The sequence below is a fragment of the Aedes aegypti genome, chromosome 2, assembly GCF_002204515.2.
Source record: "Aedes aegypti strain LVP_AGWG chromosome 2, AaegL5.0 Primary Assembly, whole genome shotgun sequence".
Taxonomy (NCBI): Eukaryota; Metazoa; Arthropoda; class Insecta; order Diptera; family Culicidae; genus Aedes; species Aedes aegypti.
Window position 1 is genome coordinate 6,428,568 of NC_035108.1, and position 15,343 is coordinate 6,443,910.

Here is a 15,343-nt window from a genome sequence, read left to right on the forward strand (position 1 = left end):
GCCATCCTTCTCAATGGTCAGGATCCTGAAATATCTGCAAAACAAAAGTAAAACTTCCATGCCCACTAGTGCCACCCTGGGAGGGAGAAACCAATACAAAATTTCTGTACGTCATAGTGAGCCGGGATTCCGCTGTCACGAACTGTCACTGTGAGCCCAGATTTCAAACATTGGACTAACATGGAAAAAGCGCGTAACTGATTAAAACACATTTTCGCATTTCATCAAAAGTGACAAAAATCGAATGAAAATCAATTCATGCACACAATGCAAGTAATGTCACGTGAGCACCTTTCAATCGGATTGAATATAAAGCATTGAAAAACGCATCGTTTTACTTTTTCCAAAAAAAAAAATTGAATATTTAGTGCATAGAAAACTGTGGCCCTTTTTCCATGTTTGTCAGGAAAAATCGAAAGTACACAACAAAAGAAAACTAGCGATTTTTCCCAAGCCTGCCTTGATTGTTGTTGGCAAGCTGGAGTTATCTTTCAGTTCAAACAAACATTATTCTATATTTCGTGTGTAGTATCGGTGCCTCCCTCCCAGGTGCCACCTACCGGTCAAATTCCGAATTAAATGAGGTACCATCAGATAGCGCTTCACCTCCAGAACAACTTTACTAAAGACCCCAAGTTTCTATATTATCTGGATTTTGAGATATACCGATTTCAAACCGTGGTTTACTCGAACCGTATACAGTGCGTTCATTATTATGCGGCTTCCATGTAAATTTGTTGATTTTACCGTATTTTAAAGGGCCATACTGTAAATAAAAACTGTCGAGTATTGCTCTTAAGAATATTCTTGAGGAATACATTTTGGTTTGGTGTCGATTGATATCTTTGTTGCAAAATGGTAGCATATAAATCACAACTGTTGTACAAAGTACAACAGCGCGACAGCCCAAAGGTTAAGTGATTTCTGTCATATAAACTTCAAAAGGGCGTAACTCAAAACTCTGACAAAAGATTTTTTTCAATATCGGCCCAGAGGTGCAGAACAACGTTAGGGATCAACTGCTGACTGCCGTTTTAATGGTATATTTTATTTGATAATAACGGTAATTGGAGCACCGTGGGGCCATCATTCTGTTCAAAATGACCTTTTCATATAGTTTTCTGATGGTGGAAAGCAAACTGATTGGACGATAGCTAGAAGCTTCTGCAGTATTTTTGTCTGGTTTTAAAATTGGTACTACATTAGCATTTTTTCATTTGTCAGGAACATATGCCAACTGAAAACATTTGTTTTCTATATATTAAGAACTGTGAGCTTCGTGGCCGTGCGTTCAGTGTTATCAAGCATTTAGCCGCATCGAGTCAAGAGGTGTGGGTTAGATTCCCGCTTCAGCCCGGAAATTTTTTTGTTAGGAATGTATTTCGACTTCAAAGAGCAAATCGTCCACTGGAAGCATTAACGTGCCCGTGTCTTTCAAATAATGATAAGCTACTTTCTGGAAGTTTCTTGATGAGGATGTAAAATATTCCATCATTGCCAGGGGCTTTCATATTTTTTATTTTTTATTTTTTTAATATTGCTGTGTGTATTTGAAAAGCAAATATCAATACAGGAACAACAAACGCGGTATGATTTTCTACAAAGAAATGCGATGTCAAAGAAAGCCTTTCTTTCCTAGGTTGGCGGTGATATAGATGGTCGTTGCTAAGTGTTCTTTGATTGTTTTGTCTTGCCGCATTTGAAGCACATCTAGTCGTGATTTGCACGTCAAACAGCAATAATAGTTTTCACTTCTTCCAAATCACTCACCCAGGAATGTTTGATTGATAATGTTTTCGAAGTCCTGAGCAACTTGATTTTCTATTGGACTAGTACGATGGACTCCACTGTCTACAGCGGGCCCCCTTCCTCATTGGTCTGCATTCTGACGTGGCAGGCGCCAATGTTGCCTAAAAATAGAAGATCACCAGCACTTATACACTGAGGGTGTCTGATAATTTGTTTTCCTCTTTCAATGCCGGAATTGGCTACTGATGATTTTTCAAAATTTTAGATAATTTGCAAGAGAGCTTAGAGCCAGGGCCCAATTCGAGAACGACCGGCGGTGCTAGATCACTCCGCTGCCAGCCATTATACTTTTGCGTTCGATCGCACACAAATAGTGGATTCCAAATTATAAACACGCACACAACACAGTCAACACATATGCCGGCACACACTTAGGTGTGGTAAAGCCGATAGACAGATAAGACACATGACTCAAACAGAATCAACTCAGCAAGAGTCCACACCAGAGGCGCGTCCACGTTCTAATGGAAATTGAAAACTACTATATTTTAGGAGCTCAAACGCAAAGGGTGCCAATCGTTACCACAATAATATAAAAAAATTCGTCTTTACGTGGCTGGTAGTGACTGAGGACCATAAAAAATAGGAAATTAGAGAACTTTTGCCTGAAAAAAGAGACCTAAATGGAATCAAGAAGTGGTCAAAATAAAAAAAAAATATATCAATCAGAAACCAAGAAAACATAACGAATCCTAAGCCAATGCTGCACTTCTTCTGTAGTGTTCTCGGACATCAGCAGACATACATGTTTGTCTGTTCACATTAATAATGAGCAGCTCAATCTTCTATCAATTCACACCCTCGGACCTGTTTAAAGCTTTTTGGAAAAGTTTTTACAACGCTTCGAATACCTCATGTCCGTATGTCTTCTGTTGGCAACCTTTTTCTCTTCGGCAGCTTTCCCATAAAAACTGCAAGCAAATCTCTTCGGAAGCTCCAAATCAGTCGAATTTGAAGCGTTCTTTTTTGATAAAAATACTGTGTATTTGGCGTTTGAAATTTGGTTACCGATAACAGTCGAATGGTGCCGAAGTTGTAAATTACCCGATTACTGCTCGTATTGAGTATGTGCTCTTTCATGACCTTTTCTAAGAATTTCATCAGAAATTGTTTCAGGTATGTTCAGATATTACTCCGGGAGTTTTTAGAGAAGTAGTTTAGTAATTATTTCCCAAGAAATTTATCCACGAATATGCATAGGGAATTTCCCCAAGAATTTTGTTAAGGATACCTCAAGAATTCAACCTGGATTCACCAATACCACAGCGAAGGAGTTTCTCCTTAGATTATTTCAAAAATCATCGGAATTCTTTCAAAAATTCTTTAAGATTTTTTTTAGATGGCCCTAACTCCCCTAAGATTTTATCCAGTGATTCATCCATCAATTTCCCTGGGATACGTTCTAAGATTCCTGGACAAGACGTCTTTTGAAATTCAATCAATAACTTCTCTAGAAATGCCCCTAGAAATTTCTAGGGATTCCTTATGAATTCAATTAAAGTGTTTTTTTTGGAGGCATCTTCAGCAATTGCTCCAGAGATTCCTTCTAAGTTTACTATAGAAATTCCTCTACTAATCCTAAGAGATTTTCAGAAATAAGTTTTTAAGGTATTTTTTCAGGAATTCTTCCAAGAATGTCTCAAGGAAAATGCCATGAAATTATTTTCAGAAAAATAAATCCTAAAGAAAATCCTTAAGTAACCTTTGAAAAATCCTGTGTACGTTTTAAAGAATCTCGGCAAGAAAATCGGCCTTTGAAGAAGATTTGGAAAATTTCATAGGTACAATTCGTCAATCTTTCAAAGATAAAATCAATCGAATCTATGGATAGTATTACGCCGAATTTTCTAAAGGATTTTCTCGAAAAACATTGGACAGAAAAGAAAAATGTGTAGAAAAAACTACGGGAGTAATACTTGGATAAAATGCTGGAAAATCACTAGCAAAAATAGATTTGTTCGCATAACCCCTAAAGGAATATTACATTTCTGGAAGAAACGTGGATGAATTCTTGAAGGAATCCACATGAACAGGCATAGGAGTTCTGACAGGGTTTCTTGCTAAAAAAACCCTTGAGCAATTCTAGAACTCTGGAATAAACCTTTGTAAATTTATTGGGGAGAAATTCCGTAGAAATCATTGGAAGATCTCCTAAAGTAACAACTGGAAAATTCGGTGGAAGAAGAGGTAATAGCATTGGAGTTTTCATGGATTCTGGAGAATTCCTCTAAACATCAGTTGAAAAATCGCTTGAATTATTACTGGGAGAATTGGTAGAGAAATCTCTAGAAGAATTTCTTCTCTAGGAGACCCTGAAAGTATTCTAAATAAAATTACCATGATAATTCCTGAAGCTTTTCCTCGGAGAATCTGAGAAGAGGCTGTTGAACCCGTGATAGTTTCTGGAGCCTGTACAATTCTGCATCAGGATTAAATTCATGCATAATAAGTAACAAAGAGATTTAAAAAAGAGTATCGTATTCCTTCCTGCTCTTAATATTTTCATGAAAAGTGCCACAAAATAACAAAGGGGATTTGATCCAATTATTATTTAAGAAGAATTAATCAAGAACTACTTGCAGAAACTTCTATGGCAATTCTGAATCAGCCAAGAACTTCTTGATACTCTAGGAGTTCTATAGGAATTGCTCTGTTAATCGTCAAAAGACTCAGCGATATTTTGTTAGATTATATCAAGAGTGATAGCACGTTCAGAAATCGCATGCAACATCACACTTGTATTGTGTAAAAAACTATGCAATTGGTCTCAGTTTAATCCATTTTTCTTCCAAATGCTCTTCAAGAATCTTTTGATGGATGTTCCAGAAACTGTTCAAGAATTACTTTCTGAAATATTCACGGTAATTTGTCCTAGAACATTTACATTTTTTTTAAGAAACCATCCATTGATTGATTCAAAAATGCCACAGAGGATTACTCCATTTGTTTTTCTAACGAATAAAATCTTACAGTTAGTTTCCAAAGATTTTCTCTAGAGATATTCTCAAACATTCCTTAAACGAGCCAAAACTGTTTGAGGTTCATACATAAACTATGACACGCTTCACAAGGCATACGAAACAATGGAAAACTATATCGTGTCTTCCATTCTTCATATATTTAATATCTTGCACGGTTGTTTGTGAATACCCTTTAATGGGTAAAAAATTACTCATTTTCAAATAGAACATGTATCTGTCAAAAAATGGGGGAATTCAGAAATACAAAATGGGTAAATAAACACCCATTATAGTAAAGCCAATGTAGATTAAAAATGGGTGTTTTAAAACCCTTTTATGGGTGAAAAACTAATTAGCACACGTTTCATAAATATCAGTTGTCTTGTGCGCAGTTGCTAAATTCAAATATAAATTGTTTGTTTTGTTTTAGTTCCACTATTTTTATACAATACTTGAACAAGCGGTAAGTTATGCACTTATAAAGCATTGCAATAAACTAATATCAATATTATAAATTCAATTTGTACTGTCGTTGTTCATGCAGGCTACAACAGATGCCAGATGATTCCAGGCACCGTTCAAATGACGGAGCAGATGGCGTGAAAATCAAATTTACCTAGTTGATAAGTAATTGATTTTGTAAGTCATTGATTTCTATAATAAAATCCCCTTACTTTTGACAATTTTATTTCAATGGTCTTTTTTAGTTGAGGTTATAATTATAATTATTTATATCTATTAATCGCAAAAAGGGTAAATTTTTACTTTTCTGACAAAAATTGTAATTTTTTTACCCTTTTTATGCCGTGAGCGAGATTTACAAAAAGGGTAAAAAAATACCCATTCATTGACAGAAACCACTTTTACCCGTTAAAGAGTAAACCGTGTTTACTCTTTAAACGTGGAGAGGCACTTCTAGAGGAAATGGGTGAATTTTTACCCATTAAAGGGTATTCGCAAACTACCGTGTGAACAGTTAATAAATCAGCTTTCTGCTGAACTTGTGTTTTTTTTTTTCGCTGGATCGTGGGTAGGACAATTCTTTGACTGTCCTACCCAGGTGTTTTTGTGCGTAGTACATGTCCTACCTGTCCTACCCACTTCCCGCGCCACTGGTCCACACAATAAGGATAAAAATGGCGATGAACTGGCAACTTTATCGAAGTTCTGCGACCCGGATCGTTTTTTCGGATTCTACGCGGAACGGGCAAAATAAGTAACCGAGACGATAAAAGTGCTCCAGCACTCCCTATTCGCCTGTTCGTTATTTTTTCATATGACTCTTGCTTGAAAATTCTGTGTGTTGACTTATGCTGCCTATGCTGTGGTCATGTTGACGAGAAAACGGAACACAGTTAGTAAGTGAACTCATCATATTCAAACATAAACACAACATAAAATGTTCATTGTCCACAGGTTCCTTGAGAAAGATACAATAAATATTTCCGAAACGTCAGATGAAAACCTCAAATCCGTTCTTAAGCATAAGACTGAAGGCCATAACCTAGAACATAATTATCACAGTCGTATCCCCGAGAACGAAATGTTAACGACAATATTAGTATCGATATATGTTTGGATTTTGGATTGCGAGTTAATTTCTGCAAGTCAGTTTGGAGCAAATTAACTAGCTGCGCAGAGCATTGAAAATTCACATATACATCTATGAAAGTATATTTACCGAGCTGTGTTTCAACAGAGACACCTAAAGTTCCAAAAACTTCAGTTTCAAATGATGAAAACAGTTGATGTTTTATACGCTTATGAATAATGATTGCAACTCCCCCACATGCCCCATCAAGTCGATCATTGATTGAGTTTGGATCCAGGTTTCAGATAAGTTTCATATATATGTATGTTATTAGCTGTTAGAAAATTAAACAGCTCGTCCTCTTTACCATTCAAAGAACGAGCATTTCAATTTAAAATATTTAAATTATTATTAGGATTAATTAGAAAAACGTAATCCAATAACAATTTGGTTAGTACATTTTACACCAACTTGGACTGCTTCATTCATAGCGGAGGTTTTGAACATTGCATCAATTATTTGATTCAATTGTTCAGTTAGAAAAATAAAATCAGAGAAAGACATATTAGGTACATCATCTGATGATTTTGCGTTAGAATTTTCGGTAGACGAAGAGGCGGAGTTGAAGTTTCTTGTGGCGGCAGAGTTTTTTCCATTTGATTTGAAACAATTAGAACGGTTACTCGTAGTTTGACAAGGGGAGGAGTTTAAATTACCTGCCACAACAGTGGCATAGAAGTTTCCTTGGGTAGATCCATTCGAAATTAAAAGATTCGAACGGCTATCCGACGGAATAAAATTAGTTTGTGAATGAGCATGATGGGTATGATTCATAATCAAGCATTCGTTAACTGAAAAATGAGCATTGATTGAGGGGAATTTCGGAAACGATCGTTACCGTTACTGTAATGGACATTACCGTTCATTTGCCTGGCACGAGCTTCGACGACTCGCTTTCGCGCAGGGCAATCCCAAAAGTTAGACTTATGGTTGCCCCCGCAATTTGTGCATATGAACTTTTTGGTATCTTCCTTCACAAGGCAGACGTCTTTAACGTGAGAACGAACTTAGTGGGGTTCTGGAAATTTCCTCCAGGTTTCTGGAAATGTTCCCATGTCACACGGACATCGAACATAATTATGTCTAGTTTTTCTAAAGCTTCAATATTAATTAGATCTTTTTTGTTTAAGTAAACTAAATAATATTCTTGAGAAAGCCCTTTCCGAAAAATGCCAGATTGGGTTCTCTTTTTCATAATGATAACTTGGGCTGGGGAAAATCCAAGTAAATCATTTATTCCTTTTTGAATCTCTTCAGGTGACTTCTTCACTTAAGTCACTTGAGAGACCTTTCAAGACGACTTTGGGCAAACGTTCAGTTTTGTCGTCATAAGTAAAAAATGAGAGGTTCTTCTCTTCAAGCTGTTCGCGATCTTTTAGAGTATCCGGCAAGCCTCCTTTGTTTGCGATTTGTAAGGAAACCTTGATTCCTCTGATAGAGCTCAAAATCTCCTGTCTAAATTCTCCAAATTCGGAACAACTGACCATGATAGGCGTCACTTTTTGTTTCCCTACTTGAATCAAAGAGCCTGGGCTAGAGGCTGCTCAGATTTTATGTTCGGAAAATTAGCCATTTCACCCTTGGGAGAAAGTGCGCATTCTGGAGAATCGTCCTTTCTTGCATTATTGCCACTGGTCTAATGCCAAAACGTTGAAAGGGACAAAACCTCGAAAACGGTGAATTTACAACATTATTTACTAGACATATTTTTTTGCATTGGTATGGATTTAATAAGCTATGAATATTGTTTGGCATATAATGAATTATTTATTCTTTCGGAAGATAATCATACTTCCAAGAAAAATCGTTTCCTTCATTTTCTTGCTTTTCGACGTTTTGTCCCTTGGACGTTTTGTCATCCAATCATTGCCACGTTTAGTGACAGTTTGAAATCAAACTTTTTTGGAAGGAAGTAGTAAATTCAGAGATTCACCCTTCCTTTTTTCGTAGCTACAACCATTTTATAAAAAAAAATAAACGAAAGAAGAAGAGACCTCCTAAGAGTTTTTTTTTTTTCCAAGACGGTGTCCAAGAAGAATACCACCGCTAGCTTTCACTAACGGGACGAAAAATCTAAGGCACAGGTCGTAAAAGGATCAACAGTAGAAAAATAGTACCGAGAAGTACTGTTTTTAAAGCACTGAGAAGCACTGTTCTATTGCTTTAGGTAGTTTTGTGCAATGTAAAAATCATTTGATTATTCGTTCAAAATTGTACTGTTCGAGGCAAATTTTTCAAACCTATGGGACAAACGGAAAAGGCATGGAATTAAATCAATGTATTTGAAAGATGTAATGATAAAAAGTGTAATTTTTCAATTTAATATTTCTACATCAGTGTTCTGTCCAATCCAATCCAAGTATTCTGTGACACGAGTGTTCACAGCTGATCGGCCGCGGTCGCATCCACGAATGCCGCTGTAGTGGAACGAATGCAGGCCAATCAGAAGTGTCTCTCCATCGACCTCTGCATATACTGGACCACCTTCATCACCCTAAAAACCCATTTGATAGAGTTAGTAAACACATAGTTCCTCACGCATTGATCTACGATACTCACATCACACGGACCACCCTCTTCAGTGGTGGTACAAATGTGACCCTCTCGGACAAAGCTATGGGAAAGGCCACACACAAAGTTGGTGATCACCTCCCCATGTGCGAAGTGAAGATGCTGCAGAGGAAGCGGTTCGTTGTCTCGGTTTCCAGAACTTCCCCATCCGGCGACCGTCGAGTTCCATCCCGTGAAAGAGAACGCCGCATGATATCGTCTCGGTAGACGCGCAACATCTACGTAGTCTCCCAACACTGCTGGACGTGATAGCTGAACGATCGCTATGTCGTCACGATTGAAGAACGAGCTGTAGTTCGGATGGATTATGACGTGGATTGGAATGTTCAGTACCGGGATGACCTCAACAATCCGGGTCATGTCACTCGCTCCAAGTACAACCGTCAGCGTATTGGTCCTGCAACAAGCGATCGTTTATATAGGGCTTCATGATCACAAAGGGACAAGTACCCTGAGACACATCTAGCGGCAGTTAGAATGAATCGCGTGGAAATCAAGATACCTCCACAGAATGAGTGATCTGAAGTGCCATCTATCAGTATTCCCACCGTAGAGGGAAAGTCTCTAGCTGATGCTACTTCACCATTGCTGATTCTTGTGGAAACAGCGTTTGTCGCAGTAATCAGTAAACTTAAAACCAGAAACACATTCATCATTCGCCAAAATTCGAAAGTTAACTGATTTCGGAAACAAAAGGTGCTTTCTGTTAATCGAAACATTTCGAAGATTAGATAACCCAAATCCGATTTGCTACTCGAAGTGTTGTTTATTGTTGTGACGCAAATTTGATTTCATTATCAAGATAGAACGATTAGTCTTGGTTCAAGGCCGAATATAGACGCCTGTGTGTTCGACCAACCAATCCAGATGATCGGTAAGCCGCGTATGGACGGAAGATCGTCCACGTCCACATCCTCCGATGCCGTCAAAATGGAACGAATGGATAGCGATCACCGTTGGTTCGCCATTCTCTGTGATCATAACTGGTCCTCCTTCATCACCCTTTAGAAATAAGAAGTTCATCATCAGATATTCTAGTGATTCGAAAATATCAACACTTACATCGCAAGGTCCACCATTGTCTCCAGAGGAGCATATATGTTCATCCTGCAGGAATCTGTGAGACAATCCACAGACAAAGTTGCTGATGATAGGGTTACGAACGACCTGCAGATGTTGCAGAGGAATCGTTTCGTCCTCTCTATGGCCCGACAAACCCCATCCAACGAGCGTGGCTCCGAATCCGTTGAATGTGTTGCCTACATGGGACCAACGAGGCAGCTGAGCTACCGTGACACTTTCGCTCAGATTGGCATTACGAGCCAAAGTCAAGATCGCAAGATCTGCACGACTGATCACTGTTGCACTGTGGTTCCAGTGAATCCGAACGTTGGTTACCGGGATGAATTGGTTCATTCGGGTAATATCCGGTGATCCCAGCATGACCGTCAACATTGTCTGCCTAAAGGAGAGTACAAGAACATTGAGTTCACGATCGACTAAATCAATGCAAATTATCTTACCGGATCACGCAATTGACACTGGTCAACACATGACGGGGAGTCACCAAAATCCCGGCACAGAAGGTATGCGCCTCGTCTCCGGAGATCAAAATGGCGGCAGTAAATGGGAACTCATTAGCACCGGCGTCCGATCCTCCAGTAATTCGCGCTTCCTTGCTATCGATGGCCAAGGCCGCGGACAGAGCCACGCTCAGCAAAATCAATATAATTTTCATCTCCAATCTGTTGAGTCAACAATGGGAAACTGAATTCAGGAATAGCTTCTGTTTTGCTTGATCCAGCTATCTAAGGACTTCAATCAGATGATTAGATAAGGGCGAGTGGTAATTCCTTGGAACCACTCACTGCAGGTGGTATTGTAGAGTGCCAATATCTTACGCGAAGATAAGAAAAGACCACTTTTAGCAAGTAACGGCTAATTATTCCTGATTCGGAACTTTTACGAACACCTGTTAGCTGAGCAGCAGGATAATCCAATCCAAATCCAATCCAAATCCAATCCAAATCCAATCCAAATCCAATCCAAATCCAATCCAAATCCAATCCAAATCCAATCCAAATCCAATCCAAATCCAATCCAAATCCAATCCAAATCCAATCCAAATCTAATCCAAATCCAATCCAAATCCAATCCAAATCCAATCCAAATCCAATCCAAATCCAATCCAAATCCAATCCAAATCCAATCCAAATCCAATCCAATCCAATCCAAATCCAATCCAAATCCAATCCAAATCCAATCCAAATCCAATCCAAATCCAATCCAAATCCAATCCAAATCCAATCCAAATCCAATCCAAATCCAATCCAAATCCAATCCAAATCCAATCCAAATCCAATCCAAATCCAATCCAAATCCAATCCAATCCAATCCAAATCCAATCCAAATCCAATCCAAATCCAATCCAAATCCAATCCAAATCCAATCCAAATCCAATCCAAATCCAATCCAAATCCAATCCAATCCAAATCCAATCCAAATCCAATCCAAATCCAATCCAAATCCAATCCAAATCCAATCCAAATCCAATCCAAATCCAATCCAAATCCAATCCAAATCCAATCCAAATCCAATCCAAATCCAATCCAAATCCAATCCAAATCCAATCCAAATCCAATCCAAATCCAATCCAAATCCAATCCAAATCCAATCCAAATCCAATCCAAATCCAATCCAAATCCAATCCAATCCAAATCCAATCCAAATCCAATCCAAATCCAATCCAAATCCAATCCAAATCCAATCCAAATCCAATCCAAATCCAATCCAAATCCAATCCAAATCCAATCCAAATCCAATCCAAATCCAATCCAAATCCAATCCAAATCCAATCCAAATCCAATCCAAATCCAATCCAAATCCAATCCAATCCGAATCCAAATCCAATCCAAATCCAATCCAAATCCAATCCAAAATTCCAATCCAATCCAATCCCAAATCCAATCCAAATTCCAATCCAAATCCAATCCAAATCCAATCCAAATCCAATTCCAAATCATCCAAATCCAATCCAAATTCAATCCAAATTCAATCCAAATCCAATCCAAATCCAATCCAAATCCAATCCAAATCCATCCAAAATCCAATCCAAATCCAATCCAAATCCAATCCAATCCAATCCCAAATCCAATCCAAATCCAATCAAATCCAATCCAAATCCAATCCAAATCCAAAAATCCAAATCCAAATCCAAATCCAATCCAAATCCAAATCCAAATTCCAAATCCAATCCAAATCCAATCCAAATCCAATCCAAATCCAATCCAAATCCAATCCAAATCCAATCCAAATCCAATCCAAATCCAAATCCAATCCAAATCCAATTCAAATCCAATCCAAATCCAATCCAAATCCAATCCAAATCCAAATCCAATCCAAATCCAATCCAAATCCAATCCAAATCCAATCCAAATCCAATCCAAATCCAATCCAAATCCAATCCAAATCCAATCCAAATCCAATCCAAATTCCATCCAAATTATAACTAACCCAAACCAAATCCACTCCGAATTGAAATCTAATTCTATGTTTTCAGTGTTTCATAAATCAACTGTTTGACTAGTGTATTTGTCTTTCTGGAGTAACTGTCTTATTTTATATTAACTTATCCTTGCCAAGACAATCAGGCAGGAACAACCACATCAGAATTCGCCTCTATCCAGTCTAGATATTCGGTAATCCTGGTATGCACCGCTGGTCGTCCTCTGTCACATCCCCGAATTCCGTTGAAATGGAACGAATGGATTCCGATTAGATAGATACGACCAGCCTCGCGTACTGTCACCGGACCGCCTTCGTCTCCCTGAAATTCATGTTGTCTGCGTTATTGCGCAATGGAGCTTTAAATTACCCGATACTTACGTTACAAGGTCCTCCGTTGTTGGTCGCCACACAGATGTGGGTGCTTCTGATCCAGGCATACGACAGCTGGCATATCAAATTGGACGATACGCTATCCGTGGCAAACTGCAAGTGTTGCGTCGGAATGGGCTCGTTATCTCGGTTTCCAGTGTTTCCCCAGCCAGCAGTCGTAGCGGACCAATCGACGAAACTCTTGCCAACGTCCGAACGGCGTGGCATTTGAACTGGACGAATTGTTACATCATCTATCGGCGCGTCCCGACTCAACGTGAGCAGTGCAATGTCGTCCCGTCCCAGAAGCCAACTGTAGTTCGGATGAGGATTGATGTGCGATACGCTGATCAACGTTCCGACGTTCATCATGTCCGTGGAGTTCAACACTACTGTCATGGTGCTCTCACTGCGTGGATAGAAGACTGATCAGTAAACTGAGAATGGATAGCGAGGAATGAAGATTTTACCCAGAGATGCAAACGGCAGCCGTCAGGACGTAACGCTTGGAAATCAGTACGCCGCTGCAGAAACCATGTCCAGAGGTGCCACCATGAATCAGAACTCCAGCAGCCCATGGGATATCCGTTGGCGATGCGATGTTTCCCCCAGATATCCTAGACTGACGGATGTCATCGTCGCTCAGTGGAGGAAGGCCAAACTTTGCCCGAAATTTGTCCGTTTCCTGCAGGGTTCGTACCGTGTTCCAATCGATGGAACTGGGATCAATATCGGTGTTGGCGATGGCCACGGCACACGTGATTACACATGATGCGACCAAAAGGCTTGACAAACTATGCATTCTGAATGCTCACTAGACAATTCGATTTCTTTAACTTGTAGGGTTTAAATGAAGCAGGTAGTGTTCAACTGACCTGTCTTTATAGCAGATCAAGATTAAGGATTACCCCTAGGATTAGACGCTTGTATGAATGGGACAGACACGGATTGGTGATAAGCGTAACAAAGCAATCACTACCTACAGATATAGGCTTTAGATAAGCATAGTGGTCGAACTTTCCAGCATGAAATATTGCAATACTTAATGCGTTTTTGGAATCGTTTATTGGTGGAAAACAATTGGTTCAAGATAACACAATCTATGCTGGAACAACTACGTCAGTGTTTTGTTCGATCCAGTCGAGATATTCGGTGATACGGGTATGGACGGCGGAACGACCACGGTCACACCCACGAATGCCGCTGAAGTGGAACGAGTGGATGCCAATCAGGAACACGCGATTTGCTTCACGCACCGTAACGGGACCTCCTTCGTCGCCCTGAAAGTCAACAACAGATAATTAGTCAAACTTATTTTTTTTCATAAACCTTAGATATGACGCACATCACATGGACCACCGTTGTTTGTTTGAACGCAGATATGCGTACTTCTGACCCAGGTGTACGACAACTGACACGCCAAATTCGAAGTAACGGAATCCGTAGCGAACTGCAGGAACTGCGTCGGAATAGGCTCATTGTCACGGTTTCCTGTATTTCCCCATCCGGCCGTCGTCGCTGACCAATCCACGAAGGATAAGCCCGAATCCGAACGACGTGGCATCAGAACTGGCCGAATTGTAGAATCATCGACAGGAGCGGGCTGATTCAGAGTGAGAATAGCGAGATTATCTCGATTGAAGAAGGAACTGTAGTTGGGGTGAATCAGCACGTGCGAAACGGCGATCAGCGTTCCGATGTTAGCCATGTTGGCAGCGTTCAAAGCAATGGCAATGTTGCTTTCACTATTTTGGCACATACAACAAAAAAAAGTTTATAATCGAATCCAGATCACTTCACAAATCAACCATACCCAACGACACAATCGGCGGCAGTCATAACGAACCGAGCGGAAATCAAAGTTCCGCTGCAGAAGCTGTGTCCCGAAGTGCCTCCATGGATCAGAACTCCGGCGGCCCATGGGATGTCCGTAGGCGTGGCGATGGTTCCTCCGGAGATACGAGACTGACGGATTTCGTCATCACTCAGTGGGGCCAATCCAAATCGAGCACGGTATTTGTCCGTCTCTCGTAGGGTTCGCACAATAGTCCAGTCGATCGTCTGCGGATCGATTTCTGGGCTTTGCATGGCCTTGACAGTGGCGACTGCCAGTGCCAAGACGAGTAGGATACTCGCGAATCTGCACATTTTGTCTTGTTTTCCCAATGGGTTCAATCTTTCAACTGATGTGAGCCTCCGGTGGCCTTACCAATTTTGTGAAGCTAGATAATTTTGATTTTTGGTAGGTCAAATTGTGCTTATCGAATGATAAGCTGGACTTTTCTTAAATCAGTTTTATGGTTCTTATCAAAGGTTGCAAAATCATGCAATTGCCTTAAACATTCAGCAATAAATGTCCGAGGGTGGCAGTCAACAATGATGAAGCAAGACTAAAGGCCCCAAAAAAAATCGAGAAATCATTTCAAGCCAAGGAAATAGCTGTAGTGGCTTTTCTTGATATTGAAGGCGCATTCGATAATGCGATTCTACCCCATTACCCCGAATCCCATTTCCCCGAATGCCATTTCCCAGAATT

The 15,343-nt window shown here is 39.8% G+C and overlaps 4 protein-coding genes across 4 annotated transcripts; all 4 read right to left on the reverse strand.

Moving 5' to 3' along the window:
• Positions 1-8,652: 8,652 nt before the first annotated feature.
• On the reverse strand, positions 8,653-9,620 carry LOC5570271 (brachyurin). The gene is made up of 3 exons (XM_001659002.2): positions 9,382-9,620; positions 8,920-9,328; positions 8,653-8,854 (listed from the first exon to the last, which is right to left on the reverse strand). Exons 1-3 carry the CDS (start codon positions 9,585-9,587, stop codon positions 8,675-8,677), a joined length of 795 nt encoding a protein of 264 aa, XP_001659052.2. The 5' UTR covers positions 9,588-9,620; the 3' UTR covers positions 8,653-8,674.
• A 57-nt stretch (positions 9,621-9,677) lies between these two features.
• LOC5570272 (collagenase) lies at positions 9,678-10,709 on the reverse strand. Its single transcript, XM_001659003.2, has 3 exons — positions 10,455-10,709; positions 9,994-10,393; positions 9,678-9,933 (listed from the first exon to the last, which is right to left on the reverse strand). Exons 1-3 carry the CDS (start codon positions 10,667-10,669, stop codon positions 9,754-9,756), a joined length of 795 nt encoding a protein of 264 aa, XP_001659053.2. The 5' UTR covers positions 10,670-10,709; the 3' UTR covers positions 9,678-9,753.
• Positions 10,710-12,483: 1,774 nt separating this feature from the next.
• LOC110675306 (chymotrypsin-2-like) lies at positions 12,484-13,674 on the reverse strand. The gene is made up of 3 exons (XM_021839820.1): positions 13,278-13,674; positions 12,817-13,216; positions 12,484-12,757 (listed from the first exon to the last, which is right to left on the reverse strand). Exons 1-3 carry the CDS (start codon positions 13,607-13,609, stop codon positions 12,578-12,580), a joined length of 912 nt encoding a protein of 303 aa, XP_021695512.1. The 5' UTR covers positions 13,610-13,674; the 3' UTR covers positions 12,484-12,577.
• A 150-nt stretch (positions 13,675-13,824) lies between these two features.
• On the reverse strand, positions 13,825-15,011 carry LOC5576506 (serine protease 1). Its single transcript, XM_001662648.2, has 3 exons — positions 14,621-15,011; positions 14,153-14,552; positions 13,825-14,087 (listed from the first exon to the last, which is right to left on the reverse strand). The coding sequence occupies exons 1-3, from the start codon at positions 14,953-14,955 to the stop codon at positions 13,908-13,910; spliced, it is 915 nt and encodes a 304-aa protein (XP_001662698.1). The 5' UTR covers positions 14,956-15,011; the 3' UTR covers positions 13,825-13,907.
• Positions 15,012-15,343: the final 332 nt, after the last annotated feature.

What these genes read in the sequence shown, in the direction of transcription:
- LOC5570271 (XM_001659002.2), bottom strand. Translation starts at nt 9,587, where the DNA reads ATGATGAATGTGTTTCTGGTTTTAAGTTTACTGATTACTGCGACAAAC. An exon ending in GCCGCTAGATGTGTCTCAGG is followed by an intron (nt 9,329 to 9,381) that starts GTACTTGTCCCT and finishes CGCTTGTTGCAG; the next exon opens with GACCAATACGCTGACGGTTG. An exon ending in AAGAGGGTGGTCCGTGTGAT is followed by an intron (nt 8,855 to 8,919) that starts GTGAGTATCGTA and finishes ATGGGTTTTTAG; the next exon opens with GGTGATGAAGGTGGTCCAGT.
- LOC5570272 (XM_001659003.2), bottom strand. Translation starts at nt 10,669, where the DNA reads ATGAAAATTATATTGATTTTGCTGAGCGTGGCTCTGTCCGCGGCCTTG. An exon ending in AGTGTCAATTGCGTGATCCG is followed by an intron (nt 10,394 to 10,454) that starts GTAAGATAATTT and finishes ACTCTCCTTTAG; the next exon opens with GCAGACAATGTTGACGGTCA. An exon ending in ACAATGGTGGACCTTGCGAT is followed by an intron (nt 9,934 to 9,993) that starts GTAAGTGTTGAT and finishes TTATTTCTAAAG; the next exon opens with GGTGATGAAGGAGGACCAGT.
- LOC110675306 (XM_021839820.1), bottom strand. Translation starts at nt 13,609, where the DNA reads ATGCATAGTTTGTCAAGCCTTTTGGTCGCATCATGTGTAATCACGTGT. An exon ending in GCTGCCGTTTGCATCTCTGG is followed by an intron (nt 13,217 to 13,277) that starts GTAAAATCTTCA and finishes CTATCCACGCAG; the next exon opens with TGAGAGCACCATGACAGTAG. An exon ending in ACAACGGAGGACCTTGTAAC is followed by an intron (nt 12,758 to 12,816) that starts GTAAGTATCGGG and finishes CATGAATTTCAG; the next exon opens with GGAGACGAAGGCGGTCCGGT.
- LOC5576506 (XM_001662648.2), bottom strand. Translation starts at nt 14,955, where the DNA reads ATGTGCAGATTCGCGAGTATCCTACTCGTCTTGGCACTGGCAGTCGCC. An exon ending in GCCGCCGATTGTGTCGTTGG is followed by an intron (nt 14,553 to 14,620) that starts GTATGGTTGATT and finishes GTGCCAAAATAG; the next exon opens with TGAAAGCAACATTGCCATTG. An exon ending in ACAACGGTGGTCCATGTGAT is followed by an intron (nt 14,088 to 14,152) that starts GTGCGTCATATC and finishes GTTGACTTTCAG; the next exon opens with GGCGACGAAGGAGGTCCCGT.